Raw genomic sequence first — 27,089 nt, 5'->3', positions numbered from 1 at the left:
TATTTGCTAAAAATTGGAAAAATGAGAAAACACCAACACAGGAGGAAGTTATTCACAAAATAATGGAATGTGCCACTGGTGGGATTCAGCCGGTTCGCACCACTTCGGGAGAACCAGTTGTTAACTTTCAGAGCAGTTTGGTGAACTGGTTGTTGGAAGAAACCATTAGGTCAAAGAACCGGTTGTTAAATTATTCAAATCCCACCACTGGAATGTGCCGAAATGAGTAAATTGACATTTGAAATTAGAGAACAAGAACATAAATAATTTTATAAGATATGGGATTTATTTTATCAATGGTTAGATGAAAAAACATGGAAATGAAAGTCACTAGAGAATTTTATAATATAAGAATAATAGAATGATACAGAATACAACATAAAGATATATTATTATTGAATAGATTTAAGATGATGTAATGAATTGTTATAATATAAATGAACCCAATACCTAGAATTTGATACCTTAAAATACCTCTTTTAAAATGAAGGAACAATAGTAATGGTCAACTAAATGATGTACAATGATAATAATGTATACATATATATATTTGATTTGATAATATGTGATTTCACATAAATTGTGAGGAATCCAATACCTAGAATTTGATACCTTAAAATATCTCTTTTAAAATGAAGGAACAATAGTAAAAGTCAAATAAATGATGTACAATGATAATAATGTATACATATATATATTTGATTTGATAATATGTGATTTCACATAAATTGTGAGGAATCCAATACCTAGAATTTGATACCTTAAAATATCTCTTTTAAAATGAAGGAACAATAGTAAAAGTCAAATAAATGATGTACAATGATAATAATGTATACATATATATATTTGATTTGATAATATGTGATTTCACATAAATTGTGAGGACTACGGAAAGGATGCACAAAAACCTTGTAACCAATTGACACTATGTAATTGAAGATGGTTTTATGTTTTATTTGTCTATGTCTGTCTAAAAATAAATATATATATAATAAAAAAGTGGTATGGGGAGTTCAACTTTCAGGTAGACACAGCTACAGAGCTAGGTCTAGTACAAATCAGAAATTCATGGTTTACATAATGACTATCACCTGGTCCCAGGTTATCTTGATTCTGACTCACATAGGGTTAGATCTAACCTTTGCCTCCAAATAGTTGCTTGATGATCTGGGTGTGAAATCTGCCATTCAAGGTGAACAGATCACTTCCTGATCCAGATAACATAACAGAGTAACAGAATTGGATGTCTTCTAGTCCAACCTCTGCTTAAGCAGGAGACCCTATAGAATTTCAGGCAATTGGTTCTCCAATCTCATTTTAAAAACACCCAGTGATGGAGCGTCCACAACTTCTGGAAGCAAACCCTTTCACTGATTGTTCTGTCAGGAAATTTCTCCTTAGGTCTAGGTTGGATCTCTCATTCTGTTGCTCCTTGTCCTGCCTTAGGTATGTTGGGAGAATAGATTGACTTCCTCTTCTTTGTGACAGCACCTTATTTTTGGAAGACTATCATGTCACCCCGTAGACCTGATTTTCATTAGACTAAAGATATCCAAGTCCTGCAATTGTTCTTCATATGTTTTAGCCTCTAGTTGCCTAATTCTCTCTGTTGCTCTTCTTTGCACACTTTCTAGAGTCTTAACATTTTTTTATATCGTGGATGCACTATTCCAAGTGTGGTCTTGTAGTCAAGTTTTATAAAGCTGTACAACACTTAGTGTGATCTTGATTCTGTCCCTGTTTTTGGCAGCTGCAACACCCTGCTGGCTCATACTATTTAAGAAGTTGCCACTAGGCTATTGAGTGCCACATATCTCCTCTTCAGGCACAGCCCCATTCAGATGGTCCACCCCAGACACCATATAGATCCATCTGGTAGCTCCTTGAATATCTTGCGGGTGGGCTAGCAACTGGTGATCCCAAACTTTTGAGAGGGCAAAGGAGCCAAAGCCCAGAAGTGCTGTTTTTCAGCGACAGGACTGGCAATCATTCTGCTGAAGACCAGCAAACACAACCTCAGTGTTAATAAAGCAGGGTCTGGCTGCATAGATGCGGATGCCCAACAGGTGGCAGCAGCAGCCCATGGACTAATCTAGGGGGTCTCCAACAGTGGCAACTATAAGCCTGGTGGACGTCAACTTCCAGAATTCCCCAGCCAGCTTTGCTGGACTAATTTCACGTGCCGCCCTCTAGCGGCCACTCCGGTTTTCCTAGCCCAGATCCACTTCAGTTTAGTCCGGATATTCGCAGTCTACGAACGACTCTAGAGGGCCTATCCTGAGCGGCGGGAGCTCTTCGGACTGCAACTCCCGTCGTCCCTAGCCGTGACGCAGAGGGACGCCCGAGCCGCCTTCCTCCCGCCCATCAGTTTATTTCCGGCGCCTCGATGGCATCAGCCGGAAAGAGGAAGCGGGAGTGGCGGAAGTTTTTCTTCACCATGAGGCCTCTTCATGCGTTCTCTCTGATTTCCGGCCAAGAAGCCGTTTCTTCTGGAACAGAGGAGTGCTACCGAGTTCAAGTCCAGCCCTTCCTCTTGGAGGACTCCGATTGAGAAATACGGTTCCATCGGCTTCTTCGTTTTCTATAATCCCTTGTTAGTTTGATTTGGGATATGGGAAGCGAGCGTTATGTATTATATTATATAATTATAATTATATAATATTAATTATTAATTATATTATATATATATATGTGTGTATAAAAATAGACAAAGCACTATGGGACAAGCTTCAGAAGGCCTCAGCGGCCGAGATCAATATCACTCTCACCGATTGGTCGGAATTTCACTAGGGAGCACAAGTAGCTGTGATTCGCTTTCCAAGTTGTCGCGGGAGGCTAGCCCAAAACGGAGTCCCGCCCCGCGACCGAGCCGGATTGGCCAGTGCCTTCCGCCTCCTCTACTATTGGCTGCGTTCAGGCCCAAACGGCTCACGATTGGCTGCGTAGTTACTTATAAGCGCCGGGCCAGGCCGGCACCCCCTTCTCAGTCCTGCTCTCGTGGCGTGAAAGGTGCTGCGTTCTTCAGCTGAAGCTAAGGCCGCGTTTTCCCCGGCGACTGGCACCGCACGTCCCCGATTCCCAGCCATGGCCTCCGTCTCCGAGCTCGCCTGCATCTACTCCGCCCTCATCCTGCACGACGACGAAGTCACCGTCACGGTGAGGAGAGGGGCGCGGCGGGAAGGCCTCGTGGTCGGTGGATCGGGCCCGCCTGGCTTGCCGCTTCTCGCGAGTCGAGCTCGGATCTCCTGGCAGCGATCTTGCCCAGGATGAGAGCTTGTTTCCCTCCATTCCGGGCCTGGTGGGAGCGGGGAGATCACCAGCGATCCTCGTGGCTTCGGCCGCCCGGCTTCGAGTGTAGGCCGCCTTTCCCGCAGCGAAGCCTTGAGGTTCAATATGCCAAATACCACTCACTCATTACGGAATCTCCAGAACCGTAAACCCTACAAATTGAAATTCGGCACGTATGTTCCTCTTGGCTTCTAGCTGCTCGCTAAGAAAGGATTTTTCGAAATGGCCATCAGATCATTAGCATTTCTTATACACGCTCTGATCTAAGGAGTTCTACTCCCCCTCCCCACCTGAAAAGAACTCTGTTCCAACTGCCTGTTACCTCACATTCTATTACCTCAGTTCAAACTGGCAGGTTCCACTCCACTCAGGAGCAGTCTGGGGTTCCTTATGGTACTAAACTTCAGTGCCTCATCAAAATGTTCACGCCTTCCACCTATAGAACTGCTTCCAGGCTCAATGGGAATGGGAGCGATTCTTCCTTACGTGTTTCAATCACCAACCACCACTGAGACAACAGAGTGAACTGGATTTCTCCTGGGTTGCCCGATCACATTATTTCATCACAAAGCACGGTTATCCAGCTAGTATTTTAGTATTTTAAAGTATATTCTAAACAATGTTTTGTCTTGTTTCCAGGAGGATAAAATCAACGCCCTCATCAAAGCGGCGGGAGTGAACGTGGAGCCTTTCTGGCCAGGTCTCTTTGCGAAGGTAAAACAAGGCAGCTGGAAGATTCCAGTAGTCCTCAACTTATGACCATAGTTGAGCCTAAAGTTTCCCTTGCTAAGCAAGACAGCTTGCAAAGCAAGTTTTATCCATTTTTTATGACCTTCCTTGCCACGGTTGTCACGTGACACCGAAACAGTAATCAGTACATGCCAGTTGCCAAGCATCTGAATTTTTATCACATGTCCATGGCGGGGGATGCAAGAGTCACAGTGAAAAATGATCATAAGTCACTTTATTCAGGACGGTTGTAACTTCGAATGGTCACTAAACAAAGAGTTGTAAGTCGAGGACTACCAGCACTTCTTAGCTGCTTTTTGCCAGTGCAAATCCTGGGAATTGGCAGAATTCATAGGGTGAGTCATAGTTGAAGCATCATCCTTGCTTCGGACTAAAATCAGAAAAGGGAGGGAACTATACACATTAGGAATTTCCTGGTGTAAAGCTGTGGTGAAGAAAAACCCGCCCATGGGCTGCCCTTACCAGGGGTCAACAAAAAGGCTAGAGAGTCATGTGCCCAAAACCTGTTCAAGATGACTTGTGATAGCAATTTTGAATAATCTTAGGTTTTTCAATTTTTTATTTTAGAACTTTATAAGCCGCCCTGAGCCACCTTGTAAAGAAGATGGGTGGCATAACAATTTGATAAAATAAGTTTTGTGATACAAGTGCTTCATATGGGCGTCTAGAGCAGGAGGGGAGTATCAAACCTATGTTGTCGTCACTCCCCTCCCCCCTTTGACTAAACCAGGCATGAGCTTGGCCAGCAGGTGATGCATCTGGGCTGTGAGTTTGACACCCGTGTTCTAGAGCTTGTTACACTTCCTGTAGTGCTTGTCAACCATAACTTTTAAGACGTGGACTTAAAAGTCCCAGAATTCCCCTAGCTAGCTGGGGAAACCTGGGACTTGAAGTCCACAAGTCTTAAAAGTAGCCAAGACTTGAAAAATGGTGTTCCGTAAAGATGCTGCTGTGAACATCGGCCCCTCTTTGAGACTGATGCTAAAGTGTTGGCACTTTCTAACTTGTTCCCAGGCGCTAATCAACATTGACATCGGAAGCCTCATCTGCAACGTGGGAGTCGGTGGTGGTGCTCCGGCTGCATCGGCCCCTGCAGGAGGAGGGGCCCCTGCCAGCGGTGCTGCTCCTGGTGAGTGGAATGGCTTCTTCCAAATGTCTTTGAGTCCCCCTTGGCTTTGTCCCTTCTTTTCAATGATCCAGGGGTGGGGTAAAAATTTCACCACTTGGCTTAATCTACACTCCTTCCTTGTTTTGTAGCTGAAGAGAAGAAAGAGGAAGAAAAGAAAGAAGAGTCGGAAGAATCCGACGACGACATGGGCTTCGGTCTTTTTGACTAACCTGTGATTTTTTTTTTCTACTCTTTATAATAAAGAGAAAAACACTTCAATTAAATTTGGTCTTTGTTGATGAATGCTGCAGGTGAACGCCATGTTCGTGGTTTTCCTCTGCCACAGATTAGTGCATCAGTTCTTACGTATAAATTTACTTACCTGCAATGCTGTTCTGCATTCTGGGGAGGTGGCTGACCAAATGCTTGCCAGCTGCAAGCTGCAATTTTTAAAGCTACTACAGGTCCTCGACTTACAACCACTCAATGACCATGCAAAGCTACAACGGCACTGCAACTGGCTCATATTTACAAATATTGCAGTGTCCTGAGGTCATGTGGTCCATCTTTTGCAACCTTCTGACGTGGGAAAGCCTGATTCATTTAACAACCATATTAGCTAACTTAGCAATGGCAGTGATTCACTGAGCTGTGGCAAGGGAGGTCATAAAAAAGGGGCAAAGCTCAGCTGTCCCATTTGGCAACAAATATGATGTGGGTTGTAAGATATGGGGACTACCTGTAGGTCTAGACCAGTGTTCCTCAACCTTGGCAACTTTAAGTCCTGTGGACTTCAACTCGCAGAATCCCCCAGCCAGCATAGCTGGCTGGGGGATTCTGGGAGTTTAAGTTCACAGGACTTAAAGTCAAGGTTGAGAAACACTGGTCTAGAATTTTCTTATAGAAAAGTTTCCAGTCATAGCAAGGAGACATTAATTCATTAGGACCACTCAAAAGTACTGGACCTCCCTTTTACCCTTGAAGGGACTTGTGTTTCTATTGTTAGTTCTATACAAACTTAAAAAGTAGAAATTATATTTACGTAGACATTTTTTACTCTCTTTTAAGAGAAGCCGGGCTGTTTGGCACCTCCTTTCTCCTTTTATTGAAGATTTGCAATTTTGCAGACTTCAACAATGCCTCGTTCTCTCCCGCAAAAGGATATACATGCATTCTTAAAAACAGTTCCACAGTCAGGCACTTGATGAGTTGAATTCAAGCAGTTTTAAAATATTTATCATGGCTTTAATCTTTCTTTATAAATTATATAAAAATGGGGGGGTGGGAGGGGGACATGTATGGTTACAGAACTTCTAAATGCAGCTCCATTTCTTACTTGGAAGGAAAAACACCTACAAAAAAAGGGGCAGGGCATGTTATTCTGGTGACAAAAGACGAAAGTTCTTGTGTTCTCTACAGCTACGTTCTGTCCCAATAATGGTTCGCCTACATCCACATGGAAGTAGGAAAACATGATTTTCTTTTTTAAATTTGCCTTGAAATGACATACTTTGAAAATATAGCTTTTTTTTAATCTCTGTAAATTGTGATTAGCATTTTGTGTGTGTGTGTGTATGTGTGGCATTATTAAGTGTTCCAATAGAAAAAGGGTTCCAGTCAACAGCAGTTCATAACATTGGAAAGAATTCTCAGCCCTCGGGTGTCCCAGAATTCTTCACACGATTTCGGATTTGCAGTTTAAAAAAAAAAAGGAGTTCCTTTTGTCAGTTTTTTTGTTGTTTGGAAGAAAGAAAAAGCAATTTGTCTCAAAAACATTTCACATTCTGAATGACGTGAAGGAAAAACAAAAAAAAACCTGAAAGGGTTGCTAAGATTTTGTTGCCTCGTTTCAGTTTTTGGATTTTTCTTGGCGTTGATGTAAAAAAAAAAAAATACTTGAGAGAACCGACGAGTTGTTACTCCTGAGCTGAGCCGTCCACTCTCATTCCTGCCGAAGGAGTTGCTGCCCCTTTGCTTATTCGGCAAGGATCCTTTCTCAAAACTTCTGCAAATGCAAAATCCCTTGATCTTGGCTTCTAGTGAGGCCTAGACTGGCCGAGAGATTTTAGCCTGGCTTGGTCGATAACATCCAATAAGTTTTTGGCATCTACTGCGAGGGCGTGAGCTGCGGTCAGCATCTGCTTCTTGTATTCTTGCTGCAAACTAGTCATCACGTACTGCTGAGCCAGCTTCATCTTGTTAATCAACTCCGCCAGGTCAGAATTCAAGAGTTTCTGAGCCATCTCGATCTGAAAGAGGGAAGCAGAGTAAAAATTGGGATCAAAAGACATCGAAAACGGGGGACAACAACCATTCGAACCTCAGAGACCACGAAATTTTAAATCCTGTGGATCACTAATATAAGCCTAATGACCAGCTGGACGGGCGTGGCTAAGTGGGCATGGCCAACTCGATGTCATGTTGAGGGGCGCCTTGCCAGCCTCTTTGTCACTCCTCGCTTGCCCGCCCGGGCTCTTTAGGGCCCCATTAGGAAGCTGTTGCTGGAGCTAAGCAGCCACCAGGAGAAAGAGTTGGCAAAACAGCTCAGTTCAAATTGGATCTGACCGAGGAGAAGGCTCAGCAGAAGCACCTCACTGAGGACTAGGAGCATAGGTTTTCCAAGCAGAGGGAAGACCTGTGGGAGTGCAAGGCCAGGTACTGGCACCTGGAGGCTCAGCGGGCTGAGATAGTCAAAGCTTGCCAAACCAAGCAGCCTCATGAACCTAAATCTTGTATGTAGCGCCTCTGCAATGGTTGTCAAACTCAGCAACTTTAGAATGCGTGGACTTCAACTCCCAGAATTCCCCCGGCAGTACCTGCATCTTAAAATTGCTGAGATTGAGAAACACTCTGCTAGTTCTTTAAAATATTAATTAACACCAGTACTGAATTTTTTTTTTTCCTGTTGAATGTCTCTGGAATTTGCTTTTTTTTTAAAAAAAAAAATCCTTTGGCTTTTGATAAGAATTCAAGTGGCAGATTCAACTTAGTTGATATGATTTAATGATTCACTGTTTGCCTTTGAAGTGAGCAGAGTAGACGGTTGTGTTGTGTGTGAGAGTATAATTTTTTTGCACACATACAGTGAATAAATTGGGCTTTCTCTCGCATCAGTCACCCTCTCTCCTTCAGGGTCCACTTGCAAATCCTCTTATCTTTGTAGCTGCAGAATATTTGAACTGCCATCAAATGAAGCCACTTGTTTTTACCGATTTACACAACCACAAACCTGGCACCATTTTCTTTTGTCCTAAGTTCTTTACGCCTTTATTCCAACCTAAAATCTAGAGAACTGGCTGACATGTTAGTAGAAAATAAAGCCAAAGTCAGGCTTCTGGCATTCAGATAAAACCATGGCAGGCCACAATCCAAGAAGCAAGGTGAAAAAAAAAAAAAAAAGGAAAAAGTGCTTCTACCTCTCTGTGAGTGCTTGCTGGGAGGACCAGAATGGTTTCATCAACTGTTGCCAATAAAGTTCGCAAGGCCAAACCCACTTCCTACCGCAAGACAAGGAAACAGAATTAAATGAGATTGAGCAGCAGTATTCTGACAAAAAACACAAGACACAAATAGGCAAAGGGCATAAAGCAAATATAAATCGGTATATTTCAAATGCTCCGCTACCTCTAACCTACGGCAGATTCCCCCAACACAGCGACCCTGAGATATTATGGACTACAATCCCACCATTTTCACCTGGGGCAACTGGGAGGATATATACAGCTTTTTCCAGGTAAAAGTATCAGCATACAAAGCTCTAAACCTTGAAAACCCCCATGTTCCTGGAGATTAGAGCAAAGAGGAACTTGCTTAAGTCCTACACGGAAATAACATCACTGTATCATAAACATCATCAAAACCCCAGATCTATTTCTTTTAAAGCTGAAAACATGTGTCATCCTCTCAGTTCATCTGAAGCAACTAAACAAATCCTTTTTATTCGGTTCCACCACAAAACCGCGGTAGACAAAAGCGCGCTCAACGAAAGCGCGTACGTGACGTCATCACAGCGCAACGAAAACATCGCGCTGTGAGCGGTAAATTTAAAATTAAAGCGAAAACCTTACCCTAACCCCCCCAAACCTAACCCTAAACCTAACCCTTAACCTAACCCTAACCCTTAACCTAACGCTAAACCTAACGCTAAACCTTAACCTAACGCTAAACCTAACCCTAACGCTTAACGTAACCCTAACGCTAAACCTTAACCTAACGCTAAACCTAACCCTAACGCTTAACGTAACCCTAACCCTAACCCTTAACCTAACCCTAACCCTAAACCTAACCGTTACCTTTATGTGAATCGGCTTGCTTTAATTTTATTTTAATTTCAATTTAATTTATTTTTAATTTTTTTCGTCGCGCTGCTGATGACGTCAGGTACGCGCTTTCGTCGAGCGCGCTTTTGTCGACCGCGGTTTTGACGGGTCAGCACTAGGTGGGGAAAACCTGGAAATGCTCAGTTTCAGGTTTTCCCAGACGTGCCAACATGGCTTCTTTAACAAATTGGAACTTTGAGGAAACTTTAGCCTCGGATTCTTATTTAATTGAGGATGCTATTTGGAACCCTGACATTAACCCGAATCTGAAAGCTTCCAGGTTTTCCCCACCCACTCCTAGAAGAAGTCCGACTCGGCTTTAGTAGTGGGATAACTATATTTGGGTAGATGGAATCGAGCAGCTTGTTTTGCTGCAAATAAATATAAGTATAATTCTGAAGACATTGGTGAAAAGAGATTTGAAGCCCCCAGCAGGAAATGGCTGGACTTTTCAAGTCCTGGTGGGAGAAACTAGGGCTCTCTATATTTGGGGAAGGCGCCTCAGCCAGCAATGAGGGATGCTGCCTGCTCCCTTCTCCATCCACAATGTGACCCAACCCATCTTAATATACCATTGCTATGAATAGCAATCAATCTTAAATCAAGGGTGGGTTATTGAAAGGCTCACAGCAGGATGCGCATCTGAAATGCTTCTTCAAACCCATTAGTATCTGTTAGAATAGAATAGAATAGAATAGAATAACAGAGTTGGAAGGGACCTTGGAGGTCTTCTAGTCCAACCCCCTGCTTAGGCAGGAAGCCCTAAACCACTTCAGACAAATGGTTATCCAACATCTTCTTTAAAACTTCCAGTGATGGAGCCTTCACAACTTCCGGAGGCAAGTTGTTCCACTGATTAATTGTTCTAACTGTCAGGAAATTTCTCCTCATTTCTAGGTTGCTTCTCTCCTTGATTAGTTTCCACCCATTGCTTCTTGTTCTACTCTCAGGTGCTTTGGAGAATAGTTTGACTCCCTTTTCTTTGTGTTCCAATATCCTGAGATATTGGAACGCTGCTATCATGTCACCCTTAATCCTCCTTTTCATTAGACTAGACATACCCAATTCCAGCAACTGTTCTTCGTATCTTTTAGCCTCCAGTCCCCTAATCTTGGCGGTGTGCATCTTACCTTCACCATGGGGACATACTCCTCAGGTGGCGCTGGCTGGATTTTGCTAGACATTTCTATAACCGCCTTTACCAGGCCGGTGACGTTCTCGTACACTTTATCGTTTGAGCGGTCCAAGTTGGCAGTTGGAGGAGGGCTGATCTCCTGAGGCTGAATCTGGAAGAAAAGAAGAGCATGGATTCCCCACCAGATGGCGCTAGACTACTTCTGAAGATCTTTTTCCTTCTAGAGTTCACCATCCATGAAGCCCCAGGTCCACCATCATCACCGAGACTCCACATGGGGAGCCAGGACAAAAAGAGAGCCCACGTCCAGTGGTTTTATCACACGCTGGGACTTCAACACGGGCAGGATGATGATTTAGCCTCGGTTATTTATGGTTTCCAAACCACTGGAAATAAGATTTGATTGGACTTTCGTATTTTTGGATCTGTCGTTGCTGCGATGGGCACCTAAGGGGATGGAGTTAGAATTGCTCCAACTTCGCCTGTTTTGGAACTAGGGGAGCCTTCTTGGGTAAGAGCAATAAATCCACTCCTTTTAGAACTATTTCATCGCGGTTAAATTTTGTTCCACTAGATTTCCACCAGAACTTTTAGGTGTCAAATTTGGAATCTGGGTAAAACCTGATAATGAGGGGGGGGGAGGGTTCGTTCTCCAAGCTTGCGAGTTGGTTTCCGAACATTTCGTTACCAGGCTAGGTAACGTCTTCAGTGGAGCTTAGAGGGATGTCTATGCCTGTGTTCTTCTGTTTATAAGGACTTTGTGTGATCGATAGGTCTTGTGATGGGGAAGCCATCCCCTTATAAACCCTTATAAACCCTTATAAACCAAAGAACATGGACAATCCCCTAAACCCTACTGAAGATGTCACCTAGCCTGACTAACAAAACATTGGGAAACCTACCCACAAGCCCAGAGAACAAATCTCCACCCTCAAGTTAACCCCAAAATACAGATATTTGCCACTATCGCAAAACTACTACTACTTAAATAGTATGAAATTTGTTTTCTCCTTCATACAAAGCCAGAGCTACCCAAAAGTTGGACATGGTTATGAGAGACGAGAGGAAGTGATGGTACTGTGAATAAATGGTGTGTGTGTGTGTGTGTGTGTGTGTGTGTGTGTGCGTGCATGCGTTCATTCATACACATGCCTAAAGGACAGACTGGTGGCCCGCCAGTGGCCAGTGGAGGCTGGCAGCAGAGTCGGACAGTGAGGAGGTTGGGGAGAAACACAGGCCAGTCCTGGAGTCTGGGGAAGGCTCTGATGAGGGCTCTGTGTCGGAGGCAGAGAGGGGGCCAGAGCCGTCTGACAGTTATCAGCTGCCTTCGGAGTCAGACATCACTGGGGCAGAAGAACAGCTGGAGCCTGTTCCCAGTGTGCGCCTGCACAGAGTTGCCAGATGAAAGGAACAGCTAAAGAACATGGGTCGACTTGGGAGTAAGGCCAGATGATGAATGGCCCCTCCCAGAGGAAATAAAAGAGGAGCAAAAGGGGAGTGGAGTTTGCAGGAGACAATTACTTCTCTTAATTGGTTCGTGATTCTCTGAGACTCCTTGCCACGTTTTGCAGATCTCGGCCTGGCAGCTCTCCAAGCCAGATAAGGTCTGTGACTGTAAATCCTCCCTTGAAAGACTTTGCTGGATGTGAATGAGCGGAATTCACAGTAACTTAATAAAAAGGGTTTTTTTTAATCAGGACTAGGAGTCTGCTTCATGGTTTGGGAAAGCCTAGGTCAAAACACAGACATCTTTCTCACACGCTCTGTGCTTCCTCCTTTAGAGTAAAAGATTTGGCCGCCCCCAATAACAGACTGCAACCCCTGTCCTGCCATAGATGACCAGCATAGTTGGCCGGGGAATTCTGGGAGTTGAAGTCCACAAGTCTTAAAGGGACCAAGGGTGGACCCCCTCCCAGGCCTGGGGTTTTATGAATCAGTGTCACCTTGAGGAGAGAAGCTGGAGCAAGTGTGGACAGCCACACTTTGGTGGCAGCGTTCGTTGTGCGCAGAGAGAATGTTCCCACCCCAAATCCAGGCACTCCATTCCTTGTCTCACCTTCAGAGTAACAGCCTGTGCCAGACCAATGATGGGACGGAAATGGGGTTCATCCCATTTGGAAGGATTTGGAGAAAGACTGGCCAGATTTAAAGTGAATGCTGAAGGATGGTCCTCACTTTAATACACAGGACAAGGCAAGATAGACAGGTGTCACACCATGGAGTTCTGAAGGTCTCGTAAATCATGGCCATATGACTGCAGGGTGGTGCAAATGGTACTTGGTACCTATTGGGCCACCTGCAGTCACATGATTGCAAAGGGGGAGGGAAGCAGATGTAACAACTTCTAATTCAGGGTATAAGTAGCCTTTTTAGCATTTGTCATAACTTTGGAACAGTCGCAAGTCGAGGACTACCTGCAATTCCCTGCCAGCGAGAGCAGGGACGTTAACGGTAGAATATACCAAGAGATTTGTCTATGGAGATTTTCAGTCATCCAGGTCAGGGTTGTCTCAAAGGTGCTTTTTTTCAGGAATTTCTTCTTTTTTTTCTTTGAAGACGTTTCACTTCTCACCCAAGAGGCTTCTTCAGCTCTGACTGGATGGTGGGGGATGGAAGGATTTGATACTCCTTGCAGACAAAGCTGGTCATTTGCATCCTTTTAGAGGGTCGTTGAGGCCACTTGGAGGTTTCTCTGCGTCCTCAGGGTCACCTGAGTGGTGCAAATGGTTCCTGCAGGCTGCAATTTTTCTGGAAATCCGTTCCCAGACCTTTGAAAGGGTGCTCATCCCAAATTACATAGCTCAAAGTCTGTGGAGATTCTCAGTCATCAGCCCATGGTTGTCCCAAGAGTGCTTTTTAATGAGGCAACTGGATTTTCTTGTTTTTCTTTGAAAGATGACCGAGACTCTCTGTAGACTTTTAGCTAAGGTGTGGGAGTATGAACGGATTTCCAGAGGAAACACTGCAGACTGCAGGAACCATTTGCACCACTCAGGTGACCCTGAGGACGCAGATAAACCTCCAAGTGGCCTCAACGACCCTCTAAAAGGATGCAAATGACCAGCTTTGTCTGCAAGGAGCATCAATCCTTCCATTCCCCACCGTCCAATCAGAGCTGAAGAAGCTTCTTGGGTGAGAAGCGAAACGTCTTCAGAGGAAAAACAAGAAAGCCCAGTTGCCTCCCGAAGAATCACCTTTGGGGCTTGAGACGTGTCAGTCTTTGGAATCCTCTAAAGCAGTGTTTTTCAACCTTGGCAACTTGAAGATGTCCGGACTTCAACTCCCAGAATTCCCCAGCCAGCATTCGCTGGCTGGGGAATTCTGGGAGTTGAAGTCCGGACATCTTCAAGTTGCCAAGGTTGAAAAACACTGCTCTAAAGGGAAACACTTGAACTCCCAAGTCTCCCGCAGAGACCCTGACGGCTGCCGACTGCTCCGGGTCTGGATGGTCTCAGCCAAAAAGGCTGAAGGGCACCTGCCAAGATTTTTGTGCCACGCCACAAATATCCCCCCCCCAAACTCCGTCGGCATTCATGCACTGTGTCCCTCGCCCCCACCGCAGAGAGGGAAGGAGAGAGAAAGATTTCTTACCCGCCATGGCTAGTGGTTGAGCAGAGATTGAGGAGGAATTAAAGACATTTACCAGGAAAAAGGGAGGAAAAGACAAAAGACAATGTTAATGAACTGCAGCAAAACAAAACAACAGGGAAAAAAACAAAAATACAAGCGACAGCAAAAGAGGTCTGTTGTTAAACCCCACCCCTCCCCGGCCCCACCCCAAATGCATCCAGCCAGGCCCTGTGCATTTAGCCCCCACCCACCCCCTGCCCCCCTTTTAAAGAAGAGGTTCTGTGCCATGCACCCACCCGTCCGCACAGCTCAGACACATGCAGAGAGCAGTCATGGCAAGCACATCCCGCAAAGAAGCAGAGGGACAAGCAGCCTTTTTTGAAAACAGGGAAGTTCTGGGCATCTGCCGGACCCCAAAAATCTGTGCAGAAAATGGCTTTGTTTATTTTTTGGTGGGAGGGGGGGAGAGATTGCTCAATGGAAGGAAACTTTTAGTCATCTAATTACTATGCTTCTGTTTCTTTAGATCTTTGGTCTAAATTCGAGCGTGAGGGATGGTTTGGAGGCCGCTGACCGTCCAAATGCTCGGGTTTCCCAGTGTTGGCACCAGACTTCATCTGCTCAGCTCAATGCACTTTTTTTTTCTTTTAAAAAACAACTCCGTTTCTGAAAAAGCAATAGCAGTTAGACTTATATACCGCTTCATAGGGCTTTCAGCCCTCTCTAAGCGGTTTACAGAGTCAGCATATTGCCCCCAACAACAATCCGGGTCCTCATTTTACCCACCTCGGAAGGATGGAAGGCTGAGTTAACCCTGAGCCGGTGAGATTAGAACCGCTGAACTGCAGATAACAGTCAGCTGAAGTGGCCTGCAGTACTGCACCCTAACCACTGCGCCACCTCAGCTCTCAACACAATTGCACCACAAACCCAGTGTTATTTGGGTTGTGGTGGGATGGTTGTTCTCTTGGCAAAGGTTGCAGGGCAGGGGTCGACAACCTTAAACACCCAAAGAACCACAAAGGTCCTAACCGGAAGCCTCCTGTTCAATTCCGGTTCCCCTACATAGAGTCTCCTCCTAGCTCGGCGTCCTTTTTCCTCTGCTGACCGGAAGTCCAGTTCCCCCACCATAGAGTCTCCTCCTAGCACAGTATCCCTTTTTCATTTACCTGTCCTAACCGAAAGTCCAATCAACTGTGGAGCCGAATGGCAACTGGGAGCCGCAGCAGAGGGATGAAAGAGCCACATGTGGCTCCAGAGCCACGGGTTGCCAACAGGGGGAAAGACCCTTTGACCAGCCAAAACATCAGGAGCTTTTTTTGAAACTGACAAATGAGGTGATGATTTTGAATACAGGTCGCCCTCGACTTACGATCATTCATTTAGTGACCGTTCAAAGTTACAACGGAACTGACGACTTATGACTGTTTTTCACACTTACGGCTTTTCCAGCATCCCCATGACCATATGATCAAAACTCAGAGGCTTGACAACCAACTCATACGGATGACCTTTGCCCTGTCCCAAGTCATGTGATCCTCTTTTGCAATCTTTTGACAAGCCAAGTCAATGGGGAAGCCAGACTAACTTAACAACCGGGTACTAACTTATCCACTGCGGTGATTCACTTAACAACTGTGGCAAGAAAAACGAGGCCAAACTCACTTAACAAATGTCTCACAACCACAGAAATGTTGGGCTCAATTACGGTCGTAAGTCGAGGACGATCTGTAAAACCTGCCTGAAAAGGCAGGCCCAGATTCCTTCCGACTATTGGCTTAAAACTGTGGTGTTAAGATGCCTGCAGCTGCTTCATTCTCCATGTTTGCGTGTGCACCCAGCTCCACATTCATTCAACTCAAAAAGCTGTATAACATTGACAAGATTTGAAGCTCTTTGCTTGCTGTGGAAGAATGCAAAGCAGGGGGGGGGGGTTGGGCCTTCGGTTTAGCAGCCACAGTTTTCGATGAACTAAACATTCCAGAAGGGGAAAAAAATGTTTCCGTTTAGCTTGGCAGATTTTGAATTTTTTTTTTGTTAAAACAGATGGTTTTAGGCATTCCCAAGGAGGAGGACTTGGAAAAATCCGGAATTAAAAAAAAAAAACTAGAAGGAAAAAGCCACACGATTTCACGGCTTCTCTTAAAAGGAGTCATTTTTAAAGCATCACAATCACAAATCAGAAGAGATGGTCTGGAGCCCTAGGGAGGGATTCAGGGGTGGGATTCAGGCGGTTCGGACCAGTTCAGACGAATCGGATGCTAATTTTACATCTGGTTCGCCCAACAAGTAGTCGAAAGGAGGACTGGCTGGCCCCGCCCACCCCATTCCACCCCTCCCAAGAGTCTCCACGCAGCCCATTTTGGATGCCAAGTAAGTGCAGGGCCCACATGGAGGCTCGGGGAGGGTGAAAAACGGGCCTCCCGGAAGTCCAGAAATGGGCCCATTTCCTGCATCCGGAGCCTGGGAGAGGCCGTTTTCGCCCTCCCAGAGGCTCAAGGAACACCTCTGGAGCCTGGGAAGGGCAAAAACACACCGCCGTGGTGCAGGAGGCCGAGTAGGCCACGCCCACCCAGCAGAGAACCGGTTACTAAAATTTTTGAATCCCAACCCTGGAGGGCTGGTATTCTACAGCAGTGACTTTTATCCTCTTTCCTCCCTTATTTTAAAGCCCCTCCTAGAGGAACTTTAGATTTCAGCTCAAACTTTGTAGTATCGGTCTTTCCGCAGAGAAGCCAGCAGGGTTCATTTCCCTCAGCAGTTTCTGAGCACCAAGAAAGCTTCAGAACATTCAGAGTTAAGGATGTCCATACTTGTGGACTTCAACTCCCAGAATTCCCCAGCCAGCCATGCCGGCTAGGGGATTCTGGGAGTTGAGGTCCACAGATCTTAACAGTTGCCAAGGTTGGACATCCCTGATTCAGAGAGAGAGAAAATGGCACAGCCCTGTTTTCCTTTACCAATGTGTTCTTATCAATGGCTTCACTGAATTCCACAGATGGGAGTAAACTGGGCCATCCCTGAAAGGCCCCCCCTCCTTCCCACCCCTGGAAACTCTAAAATAAGATTTCACTTAATGAGAATGTCTATTTTCAGCCCTCAATGAGAACAGAACTCTTGGGAAAGGCTAGGGTGCTGGAGTCAGAAGCTTCTTTTCGTTGAGAAAATAAACTTTTTAAAAAAATTCCATTTGACCCTGAAGTCTTAGGAAGCCATCCTGCGGCAGGGCCCCAGCCTAAATGCTGTACTATGTTTATCTCTATAGAAAGAAGTTCCCGAAATTCATGCTCTTCCGCCTTCCCTGGTCCATGGAAAAATGGTCTTCCACAAAAAACAGTCCCTGGTGTCAAAGAAGTTGGGGACCCCTGCTCTAAGGAATCATTTCCAGAACAGTTTCAAAGGCTGGCTATTAAAAAAAAAACGGTTAATTGTAGCTATTGTATTTTTCAGACTATAAGACACACTTTTTCGCCCCGAAAAGAGGGTGAAAATTTGGGTGCATCTTAGACATCAAATGTAGCCCCGCCCACCCCCACCCTATGGCCTCTGCCTCCTAGCAATTTACCTCCTTGCAGCAAACAGCCAGTTTCAGTTTCGGCAAAGCCTGATTAGCACAAGCAGCTGATTGTTGGGGCCTCCCTACGATCAGCTGTTTCAGGCTGCAAGGATTGCCATTGCCGCCTCCACGCGCGTCATTTTTGGCCTCCGCACACGCCCATTTTCTGCCCATTCTCATCCCCGCTGCCCAGAACGGGCGGAAAATGACCGTTGTCTTACCTGAACGGTCCTTCTATGGGTGCTGCGAAGGGAATCCAATCATGGGTTAACTTAGCCTTCTAGCCTTGAGACTGAGTATGCAAATATCAAAGTTACGCCTCCTCTGACTGGACTTCCGTTTCCTCTTCAGTTCTTTTACGAAGTCCACCGAAGGATCATTATGTCAATCCTCAAACAAGCCGCAAGTCATCCGGCACTACAGAGTCAAGTCCAGTCAGTAACAAGTCAGAGAGTCACATCAAAACGGAGCCCTGACCAGCCGAAGCTGCGGGCGGGTTTGGATTCCCTTCGCAGCACCCATAGAAGGACCGTTCAGGTAAGACAACGGTCATTCTCCTGTGTGCTGCTCCGGGAATCCAATCATGGGATATATCAAAGCAATGAACTCCCAGGGCGGGAGCTAGGCTGGTCAGGCTCCTCCGCAGACGGAAGGACCCTTTGCAACACTCTCCGCCCAAAGGACGCCTCGGCCGAGGCGAAGACATCAACCTTGTAGTGGCGAATAAAAGGCGAGGGGGATGCCCAAGTGGCCGCCCTGCAAATCTCTTCTACAGACGCTTGCGTCGCCCAGGCCGCTGTGGTGGCCGCACTCCTGGTGGAATGAGGAGTGATTCGCCTTGGAACCGGTCTGGAGTGGGAGTCATACGCCAACGCAATGCAAGCTTTCAACCATCGGCCGATGGTGTGGGAGGACACCTTCTGTCCCATTGAAGATGGCTGGAAGGAGACGAACAGGGCCTCCGATCTTCGGAACGACGCCGTGCGCTTCACATAGCGACGAAGAGCCCTGCGAACATCCAGATGGTGCCACTGACGCTCCCGCGGATGAGACGGGTGAGGACAAAAGTCCGGCAGGACAAGTTCTTGAGTTCTGTGAAACAACGAGTTTATCTTAGGAAGAAAGGTCGGATCCAAACGAAGCACTACCTTGTTCGGGTGGAAGATGCAAAGATCCGCACGAACCGAAAGGGCTGCTAGCTCCGACACCCTCCTGGCCGATGTTATGGCCACCAGGAAGGCCGTCTTGAGTGTCAGCAAGCGGAGGCTGATGGAATGTAGAGGCTCAAAGGGGGCAGCTGTAAGGGCCCTGAGAACCAAGGTCAAATCCCACGTGGGATAACGATGTACCGTCGGCGGTCGTAAGTTGGAAGCACCCTTAAGGAAGGTTCGAACTCGCGAGTGCTGGGATAAGGAGCGGCCTTGGCCACCCCCGACCACCGTCGACAAGGCTGTGACCTGACGGCGAAGCGTGTTTGGTGCCAACCCCTTGTTGAGGCCGGACTGCAAGAAATCCAGAACCTGGGGCACCGAGGCTTTGATGGGATCGACCCCGGTGCGTCGGCACCAGCGGCAGAAGGCCTGCCAGGTAGCCTCGTAAATACGGGTAGTCGACGGGCGACGGGCCGCTTGAATTGTAGAAATGACTTCGTCCGAATAGTGGAGGGCCGCTAGCATCTCCCGCTCACGTGCCACACGGCTAACTGCAACAGCTGAGGGCCCGGGTGCCGGAGAGCCCCTTGGTGGAGCTGAATCTTGTCGTCCGGGATCCTCCAAGGACGCGAAACGGACAGATGGACGAGGTCTGCGTACCAGGGACGTCTGGGCCACATTGGAGCGACCAGCAGCACTTCCGCCTGTTCTGTCAAGATCTTCTGAATGACCGACGGAAGGATCGGGAGAGGAGGAAAGGCATAGAGAAGGCCGGCCGGCCAACGGCTGCGTAGAGCGTCTACTCCCTCCGCCCCCGGAGTCTGGTATCGGGAGTAAAACCGGGGAAGTTGTGCGTTGTGCGGGTGAGCGAACAGATCCACCTCGGGCAGGCCGAAGCGGCGAGAGAGCTCCTGGAAGAGAATGGGGTGGAGCTGCCACTCCCCCTGATCCACAGTCGCTCTGCTCAGCCAGTCCGCCTGAGTGTTGGCTTCGCCCGAGATGTGCTCCGCCCGAATCGATGAGAGTCTGGGCTCCGCCCAATGGAACAACCTTTCCGCTTCCAGCATCAGAGCTCTGGACTGCGTTCCCCCTTGGCGGTTGATGTGAGCCTTGGAGGCCACATTGTCGGTCAAGATTAACACATGGTGATGAGATACAATGTCCCGAAACTCCAGGAGAGCCAGACGGATGGCCCGCAACTCCAGCCAGTTTATGCTGTTCGCCAGCTCCTGATCCGACCATCGACCTTGGGCCACCTTGTCCAGGGCATGGGCCCCCCATCCGAATAAGCTGGCGTCCGTTGTAACTTGAACGCGGTCCGGCTCCTTGAATGGACATCCCCTGAGGAGCCTGGACGACATCCACCAATGCAGGGACCGCCTGGCCTTGCCCGGGAGCTGCACCTTGATGTGGGAATGACTGGTATGCGCTCTTTGGAAGGGCAGCAGGAACCACTGGAGAGGACGCGCATGGAACCTGGCCCAGGGCACCACGCTGATGCAGGAGATCATCTTCCCTAGCAGTTTGGACAGCGACAGCAGCGGTACACGCCGATGGGATAGCGCATGATACGCCAGGTGGTATATGCTCTGCCTTCTTTCCGGGGACAGGAAAACCTCGCACGACATCGAGTTGATGGTGGTTCCCAGATGAAGGAGGGACGTGGTTGGGCGCAGGTGGCTCTTGGGCAGATTGAGGACAAATCCATGGTCCCGCAATGCGTCCATCGTGACCCGTAGGTCTCGGAGGGCCTGATCTCGAGAGGACGACAGCACCAACACGTCGTCCAAATAACAATTGATGCGTATTGGAATTGAACGAAGGGAGGCTGCCAATACTGCCAGAAGTTTGGTGAACGTGCGCGGGGCCGAAGAGAGGCCGAATGGCAAGGCCCGGTATTGATAATGACGGCCGTTGAAGTGAAACCGCAGGAACTTCCGATGTGCCGGATGAATGGGCACATGGAGGTACGCTTCTTTGATGTCTATGGAAGTCATCATGTCGCCTTGGCGGATGGAAGCCAATATGCTCTTTAGAGAGTGCATTTTGAATTTTTGGTATTTGATATACTGATTGAGCTGTTTCAAATCTAGGATTGCCCTCCATCCCCCGGAGTTCTTTGGTACTAGGAACAAGATGGAATAAAACCCTAGGCCTCCCTGCCCTTTGGGAACTTGCTCTATGGCCCTGATGGTGAGAAGATGAGATATCTCGGTGTCCATAAGGCGCCGCTTCGACGGGCACCTGGGCACAGGGCACCTGATGAACCTTCTCGGGGGGATGGATAGAAATTCTAGCGTGAGACCCAAACTCACTACTTGAAGGGCCCAGGCGTCTGACGTGAGCTCCGCCCACCGGTGGGCGAAGGCCAAGAGACGTCCTCCTATGGGCCCTGCCTCCTGCGAGTCAGCGGTATCTGCGAAAGGAACGGTTGCCCGCTCCTCGGAATGACCGTCTACTCTGCGCCTGACTCTGCTGGCGCCCCCTATCTCTGGCCCCGGCTCGGTCCTGGCCACGGTCCTGTGCCTGGGAGAACCCCCTGGTATAGTTGGGGACATAGGGGGCAGAGGTAAACCCTGAGTCCCCAGACCGAAAGGGCTGCCGTCTACCATAAGGCTGTGGCCTTCTGGCCACACGGGCACTTGTGGAGGGAAGCACCCTACGTCTGTCCCGAGTCTCAATGAGAATGGGATCCAGCACTGAACCAAACAAGGCCCCGCCCTTAAAGGGCGTGGATGCTAGACGCCACTTGGATTTGATATCAGCTTGCCAGTGGCGGAGCCAGAGCAAACGGCGAGAAGCCACATTGGAAACCACGGCTCGGGATGCAAACTTTGCCGCGCTAAGGGTGGCATCGGCAGAAAACTCTAGGGCCGCTATCAGTTTGGTGACATCCTGATGGAGGCGCAGTTCCTCCGGATCCAGCCTTTCCTGTAGTTGTCTCAGCCAAACTAAAGAAGTCCTATTAAAGAAGGAAGCTGCAGTGGCTGATCGCAAGGCCCATGCTGCTGCCTGATGAGTCTTGCGAAGGACCGATTCGGCCTTGCGGTCCTCGGCCTTCAATCCTTCCGAAATTTCAGAAGGAATTAACGCCGGTGAAGCAAGAGCAGCGATGGGAGCATCCACTGTGGGAAACTGCAGGAGGGCCTCCAACTCTGGAGAAGATGTGAAAAGCTTCCTATCACCAGACCCAGGGGGCTTAACTGCGGTCGGCTCATCCCACTGCTTTTGGATTAAATCAAGAAAAAGCTTGGGAGATGGAATAAAATCTTGCAGAGCCACCTGCTCAGCAAAGAGCCGCTCGGTGGCATCCAGGCCCACAGCAGCACTTTCTGCAGAAATTGCCTCCCCCATGTGGGTGGTAGTCTTGGCCTTATATAGCAGGGATTTAAAAAGAGTGTGCCTGAAAAGCCCAGGGGGCGGAGGCTGGTCCACAGGAAGGCCCTCGTCACCAGAGAGTTCCCTATCCTGGATTTCACCTTCCTCCACTAAGGGAGATTGTGCGCTAAACACAGAGTGTAAAGGGGAAGGAGGATCAGTTTGCAGAATGGAAGAATCCCCTTGTACTGCTTGGGGAGCCAGGCCTGAGTAGGCCAGAGTAGGCCTGGAGACCTGGGATCTACGCGCTAATTCCGCATCCACCCCTCTGGAAATAGCCTCTGAGATCATGCTGTAGAATTCAGCAGAAAGGCCCAAATCCTGGCCCTCCAGAGGCCTGAGGCCTGCAGCTGTGGGGGTGAACGTGGCAGAGGGCCCAGCGCGTGGAGGTGAACGAAGAGAAGCCCCACTAGCCTCCGAAATAATTGGGGGGGAACGAGGCCCGAAAGCCCCTACCTCAGGAATAGGGCCCCGGGGAAGCTGAATATCAGGAGACCAACCCTGCTCAACGACCCTCACCGGAGACCCAGGTTGCTGAATCAGAACCGGAGGGGAAGAAATAGGAGCCCCAGATGCCTTGGGGGGAACCTTGGCCTTGTCTTTGCGCTTGTGCGACTTATCCCGAACAGTAGATGAGGCTCGAGGCCTGCTAGTAGAGGCCCTGGTCGCGGCCCTACTAGGCCCAGGGCTGGCCCCTCCCTCGCCAGGGGAGCGGGGCTCAGAAACTGGCCGGACAGTACCTTGCAATACCGATTGATCAGCCATGATATGAATTTGAAAGAGCTCAATCAGCGAAACAAAGGAATGCAATTGAAAGCACTCGCCAAGAACGCCACGTGGAAGCAGAGACCAAGAGAAGCGACCTCCTCCCTGAGTCAGCAAACTCGAGTGAGGGAAAGGGGAGGGGCGGAAGGAGTGCGCAAACTCAAGCGCGCGGGCAAAATCTGCCTTCTCATCCCAGGCATTACTGCGCATGTGTGAAAAGCGCTTCCAAATAAGGTCACCGGCATCAAAGGCGCGAAATTCAAAGGAACCGCAGGGGAAATTCCCAAACAGCCGATTCATGTAATCCTCCGGCAGCCGCTCCAGCGAGGGCACAAAGGAGGGAGGCGGGGAGGGGGGGAGACCCGCTCCGACAAGCCAAAGCCTCGGATCTGACCGCGCTCGCGGGCGGGTGCTATCCGGCGTGGAGAGCAGCGCTGGGAGACTCAGCTTCCTTGCGCGCTGATGTTAAGGGAGGGCAGGCGGAGAACGCCCCACTCCAGCTGTAGCGATCCGATATCCCTTTAAGGGAAACAGCGAGGGAGGAATCGGCTGGCAGCAATCTGCCGCTTTACCTCCAATCCAGCAAGAAATCCACAGTGAAAACCAAGCAAATTCATCCTTAATCTTGAAATATTAGCAATTAATCAAGAGAGCGTTGAAAATAAGTCTCGTAGGCTTGACTGAGTAATAAGAACTGAAGAGGAAACGGAAGTCCAGTCAGAGGAGGCGTAACTTTGATATTTGCATACTCAGTCTCAAGGCTAGAAGGCTAAGTTAACCCATGATTGGATTCCCGGAGCAGCACACAGGAGAATGTGGCGTGCAGAGGCCAAAAACAGGGCGTGGGGAGGCAGAAAACGGGATGGCAATCCCTGCAGCCTGAAACAGCTGCTGTTGGGAGGCCGGACAATCAGCTGCTTGTGCTAATCAGGCTGTGCTAAAACTGAAACAGACTGTTTGCTGCAAGGAGGCAAATTGCTGGGAGGCAGAGGCAGCCTTTTTTTCCCCTTGTTTCCTTCCCAAAAGCTAGGTGCGTCTTCTACTTCGGAGCATCTTATACTCCGAAAAATATGGTAAGTTAGAAGATGTAATCTGCAGTGGTCATTTTAGTCATAACCAGGCAGAGGTAAGAAGCAGGATATCAGACTTGGGGGGGACGTTTGTGGCCAGTGCCAAGAGCCAGGCAAACATCATGGGGCCACTGGCAGAGAGTTCCTAGTTGGGCCTGGGTGAGGAAGAAGTTTGGGGGAGTTTGAGTCCCAACCATTTCCAAACTATGACTGGAAAAGCAAGAAACCCTGGCTTTCAGGCCTCTCAGCTTGGGACTGGGGCAGCCTGTAGAAGACGTCCTTCAACCCTCCAAGGTAAGCTTGGGGAAGACACGACTAAAAGGTTGCTACTGCTGGATGAGCAGGAAAGCTTCCTGGGGTGATGGGATGAGACAATGCAGCACACATAGGGGGCTTGGGTTTTCCTAAGGGTGATGCCAACCTCACCCCCATTTTATGGCTCCAAATGTTTTTAAGTATCTGATTGTCCCTAACGTAATAGATTTTAGTTTTGGGGGGATTTGGGAGTTGAGAGGCCACACATCTTAAAGTTGAGGTGGAGAAACCCTCTCTGACACGAGTAACAGATCCATCCAACTTGACGGGTGCCTGGGGGACTAACGAACAAGTCTTCCGAGCAGTGTTGTACCTTAACCCCTTCGTTGTAGCTGTCCACGGGGCTGTTGAGGCTGGCAAGGCTGCCCAAGTGGCTGGGAGCTCCGGGGCGTGGTGGCTTTTTGGGTGGGGCAGCATGATCTAGGAAGAAAAGACATTGGGCCTGATAAGGTTGAGTCTGCAGGAGATGACTAGGTTGAGGGTGGGGTCAAACGTGTTATCAATCTTGAGTCTCCTTCGCACCCACAAGAGATCTAAGTCCATCCCACCTTGAATTCCTTTGACTCTTATCTACCACCAATTTGCTTTTACTGTTAGTGGTTCAGATTCTTGTAGAGAGCTTTAGTATACAATAAACATATATGCTACCTGGATTTCCTGATTTCCTTTGATTCACAGAGACTTTGGGCATCAGATTCCCTGAATCCTCAAGCAAGAGTGGAAGAAGAGAGTCAACCTTCATTGATGTCCATTTCCACATGGAACCATCAAGGCCCATGGAATCATCAAGGAAGGAAGGAATCTCTCCTACTGCAACCAAGCATAGGTATCTTGCCCCTAAGCCTTTCTTTCAGATTTTTTAACACCTCCAAAGCTAAAGCCATGTAGAGACTTAATATTTTATTAATATGCCCCTTTGAAGAATTGTGGTTAGTGAAATGGACAGCGAGAGGAGGGGAGGGGGGAGGGAAGGAAGGAAGGAAGGAAGGAAGAAGAAAAGAGAAAAGAAAAGAAGGGAAGTAAGGGAAGAGAGGAAAGAAAGAAAAAAGAAAGAAGAATCCTCTAATCAGCATTGACTGGAGATGGAGGACTCGAAAACTCATCTGTTACTCTTGACCGGCATTAATTGAACTTGCGCCATTTAACTGTTCTGCTTCTTAAAATGGTGCCTACCTCTTAACCACAACTTCAAACTCTTTTTTCCCTAAAAGGACAGGAAATGTAGGAAGGGGAGACTAAAAATGTACATTGTGACTTACATACCTGGTTTGCCCACAGGCTGATAAATGTGCTGGTTGGAAGCCTGCAACAAATTAAAATGAATCGAATTAACCATGCAAAAGTTTTATGAACAACCAGAGCCCCTTCCAGCTCATCCCCCACAACAAATATCCAGCTTTTTCCACATATTTGCTCCTCCCATTGCTCTTCAGTTTCAGAGAAAAACAAGTTTTTATACTTAAATTATAAGTATAAACTTGAAAAATTAGAATATTGTGCAAAAGTTCATTTATTTTCAGTAATGCAACTTAAAAGGTGAAACTAATATAGGAGATAGACTCATTACATGCAAAGCAAGATAGTTCAAGCCATGATTTGTCATAATTGTGATGATTATGGCTTACAGCTCATGAAAACCCCAAATCCACCATCTCAGAAAATTAGAATATTACATGCAATCAATAAAACAAGGATTGTACGTAGAACAATATTGGACCTCTGAAAAGTATAAGCATACATATGTACTCAGTACTTGGTTTGGGCCCCTTTTGCAGCAATTACTGCCTCAATGGGGTGTGGCATGGAAACTATCAGCCTATGGCACTGCTGAGGTGTTATAGAAGACCAGGATGCTTCAATAGCGGCCTTTAGCTCTTCTGCATTGTTCGGTCTCATGTCTCTCATCTTTCTCTTGGCAATGCCCCATAGATTCCCTATGGGGTTCAGGTCAGGCGAGTTTGCTGGCCAATCAAGCACAGTAATCCCACGGTCATTGAACCAGGTTTTGGTGCTTTTGGCAGTGTGGGCAGGTGCCAAGTCCTGCTGGAAAATGAAGTCAGCATCCCCAAAAAGCTCGTCTGCGGAAGGAAGCATGAAGGGCTCCAAAATCTCCTGGTAGATGGCTGCGTTGACCCTGGACTTAATGAAGGACAATGGACCACAGGGAACCAACACCAGCAGATGACATGGCTCCCCAAATCAACACAGACTGTGGAAACTTCACCCTGGACTTTAAGCATCTTGCAGTGTGTGCCTCTCCATTCTTCCTCCATACTCTGGGTCCTTGGTTTCCAAATGAGATGCAAAAGTTGCTCTCATCAGAAAAGAGGACTTTGGACCACTGAGCAACAGACCAGGTCTGTTTTTCTTTAGCCCAGGTAAGACGCTTCTGGCGTTGTTTGATATTCAGGAGCTGCTTGACAAGAGGAATATGACATTTGAAGCCCATGTCCAGGATCCGTCTGTGGGTGGTGGCTCTTGATGCACTGACTCCAGCCTCAGTCCACTCCTTGTGAAAGCCCCCAACACTTTTGAATGGCCTTTTCCTGACAATCCTCTCCAGGCTGCGGTCATCCCTGCTGCTTGTGCACCTTTTTCTTCCACACTTTTCCCATCCACATAACTTTCTATTAATGTGCTTTGATACAGCACTTTGGGAACATCCAACATCTTTTGCAATTACC

The 27,089-nt window shown here is 47.8% G+C and overlaps 2 protein-coding genes across 10 annotated transcripts in view; one reads left to right on the top strand and one right to left on the bottom strand.

Annotated features, from left to right (window-relative positions):
- The first annotated feature begins 2,961 nt into the window (after positions 1 to 2,961).
- RPLP1 (ribosomal protein lateral stalk subunit P1) lies at positions 2,962 to 5,430 on the top strand. The gene is made up of 4 exons (XM_014074561.2): positions 2,962 to 3,156; positions 3,928 to 4,002; positions 5,053 to 5,167; positions 5,296 to 5,430. The coding sequence occupies exons 1-4, from the start codon at positions 3,085 to 3,087 to the stop codon at positions 5,373 to 5,375; spliced, it is 342 nt and encodes a 113-aa protein (XP_013930036.1). The 5' UTR covers positions 2,962 to 3,084; the 3' UTR covers positions 5,376 to 5,430.
- A 925-nt stretch (positions 5,431 to 6,355) lies between these two features.
- The window catches only part of PTK2 (protein tyrosine kinase 2), a 175,890-nt gene continuing 155,156 nt past the window's right edge, over positions 6,356 to 27,089 (bottom strand). For 5 of the 9 annotated variants that reach the window (XM_087706641.1, XM_087706642.1, XM_087706645.1 and 2 more), the window contains 5 exons: positions 25,669 to 25,708; positions 24,719 to 24,825; positions 10,596 to 10,751; positions 8,563 to 8,643; positions 6,356 to 7,395 (listed from right to left, as the gene is read on the bottom strand). In XM_087706641.1, the coding sequence (XP_087562767.1) occupies positions 7,183 to 7,395; positions 8,563 to 8,643; positions 10,596 to 10,751; positions 24,719 to 24,825; positions 25,669 to 25,708 (597 nt within the window). In that variant the 3' untranslated portion in view covers positions 6,356 to 7,182. Of the gene's footprint in view, positions 7,396 to 8,562; positions 8,644 to 10,595; positions 10,752 to 14,191; positions 14,201 to 24,718; positions 24,826 to 25,668; positions 25,709 to 27,089 lie in introns of all 9 variants that reach the window. The other 4 variants (XM_087706643.1, XM_087706644.1, XM_087706646.1 and 1 more) reach the window with 1 other exon arrangement.

The sequence above is a fragment of the Thamnophis sirtalis genome, unplaced genomic scaffold (assembly GCF_051295495.1).
Source record: "Thamnophis sirtalis isolate CommonGarterSnake01/CBP01778 unplaced genomic scaffold, rThaSir2_p1.2 scaffold_2, whole genome shotgun sequence".
NCBI classification, from domain to species: domain Eukaryota; kingdom Metazoa; phylum Chordata; class Lepidosauria; order Squamata; family Natricidae; genus Thamnophis; species Thamnophis sirtalis.
The sequence above is the reverse complement of the archived record's forward strand: the minus strand, read 5'-3'. Positions and strand labels throughout refer to the sequence as shown.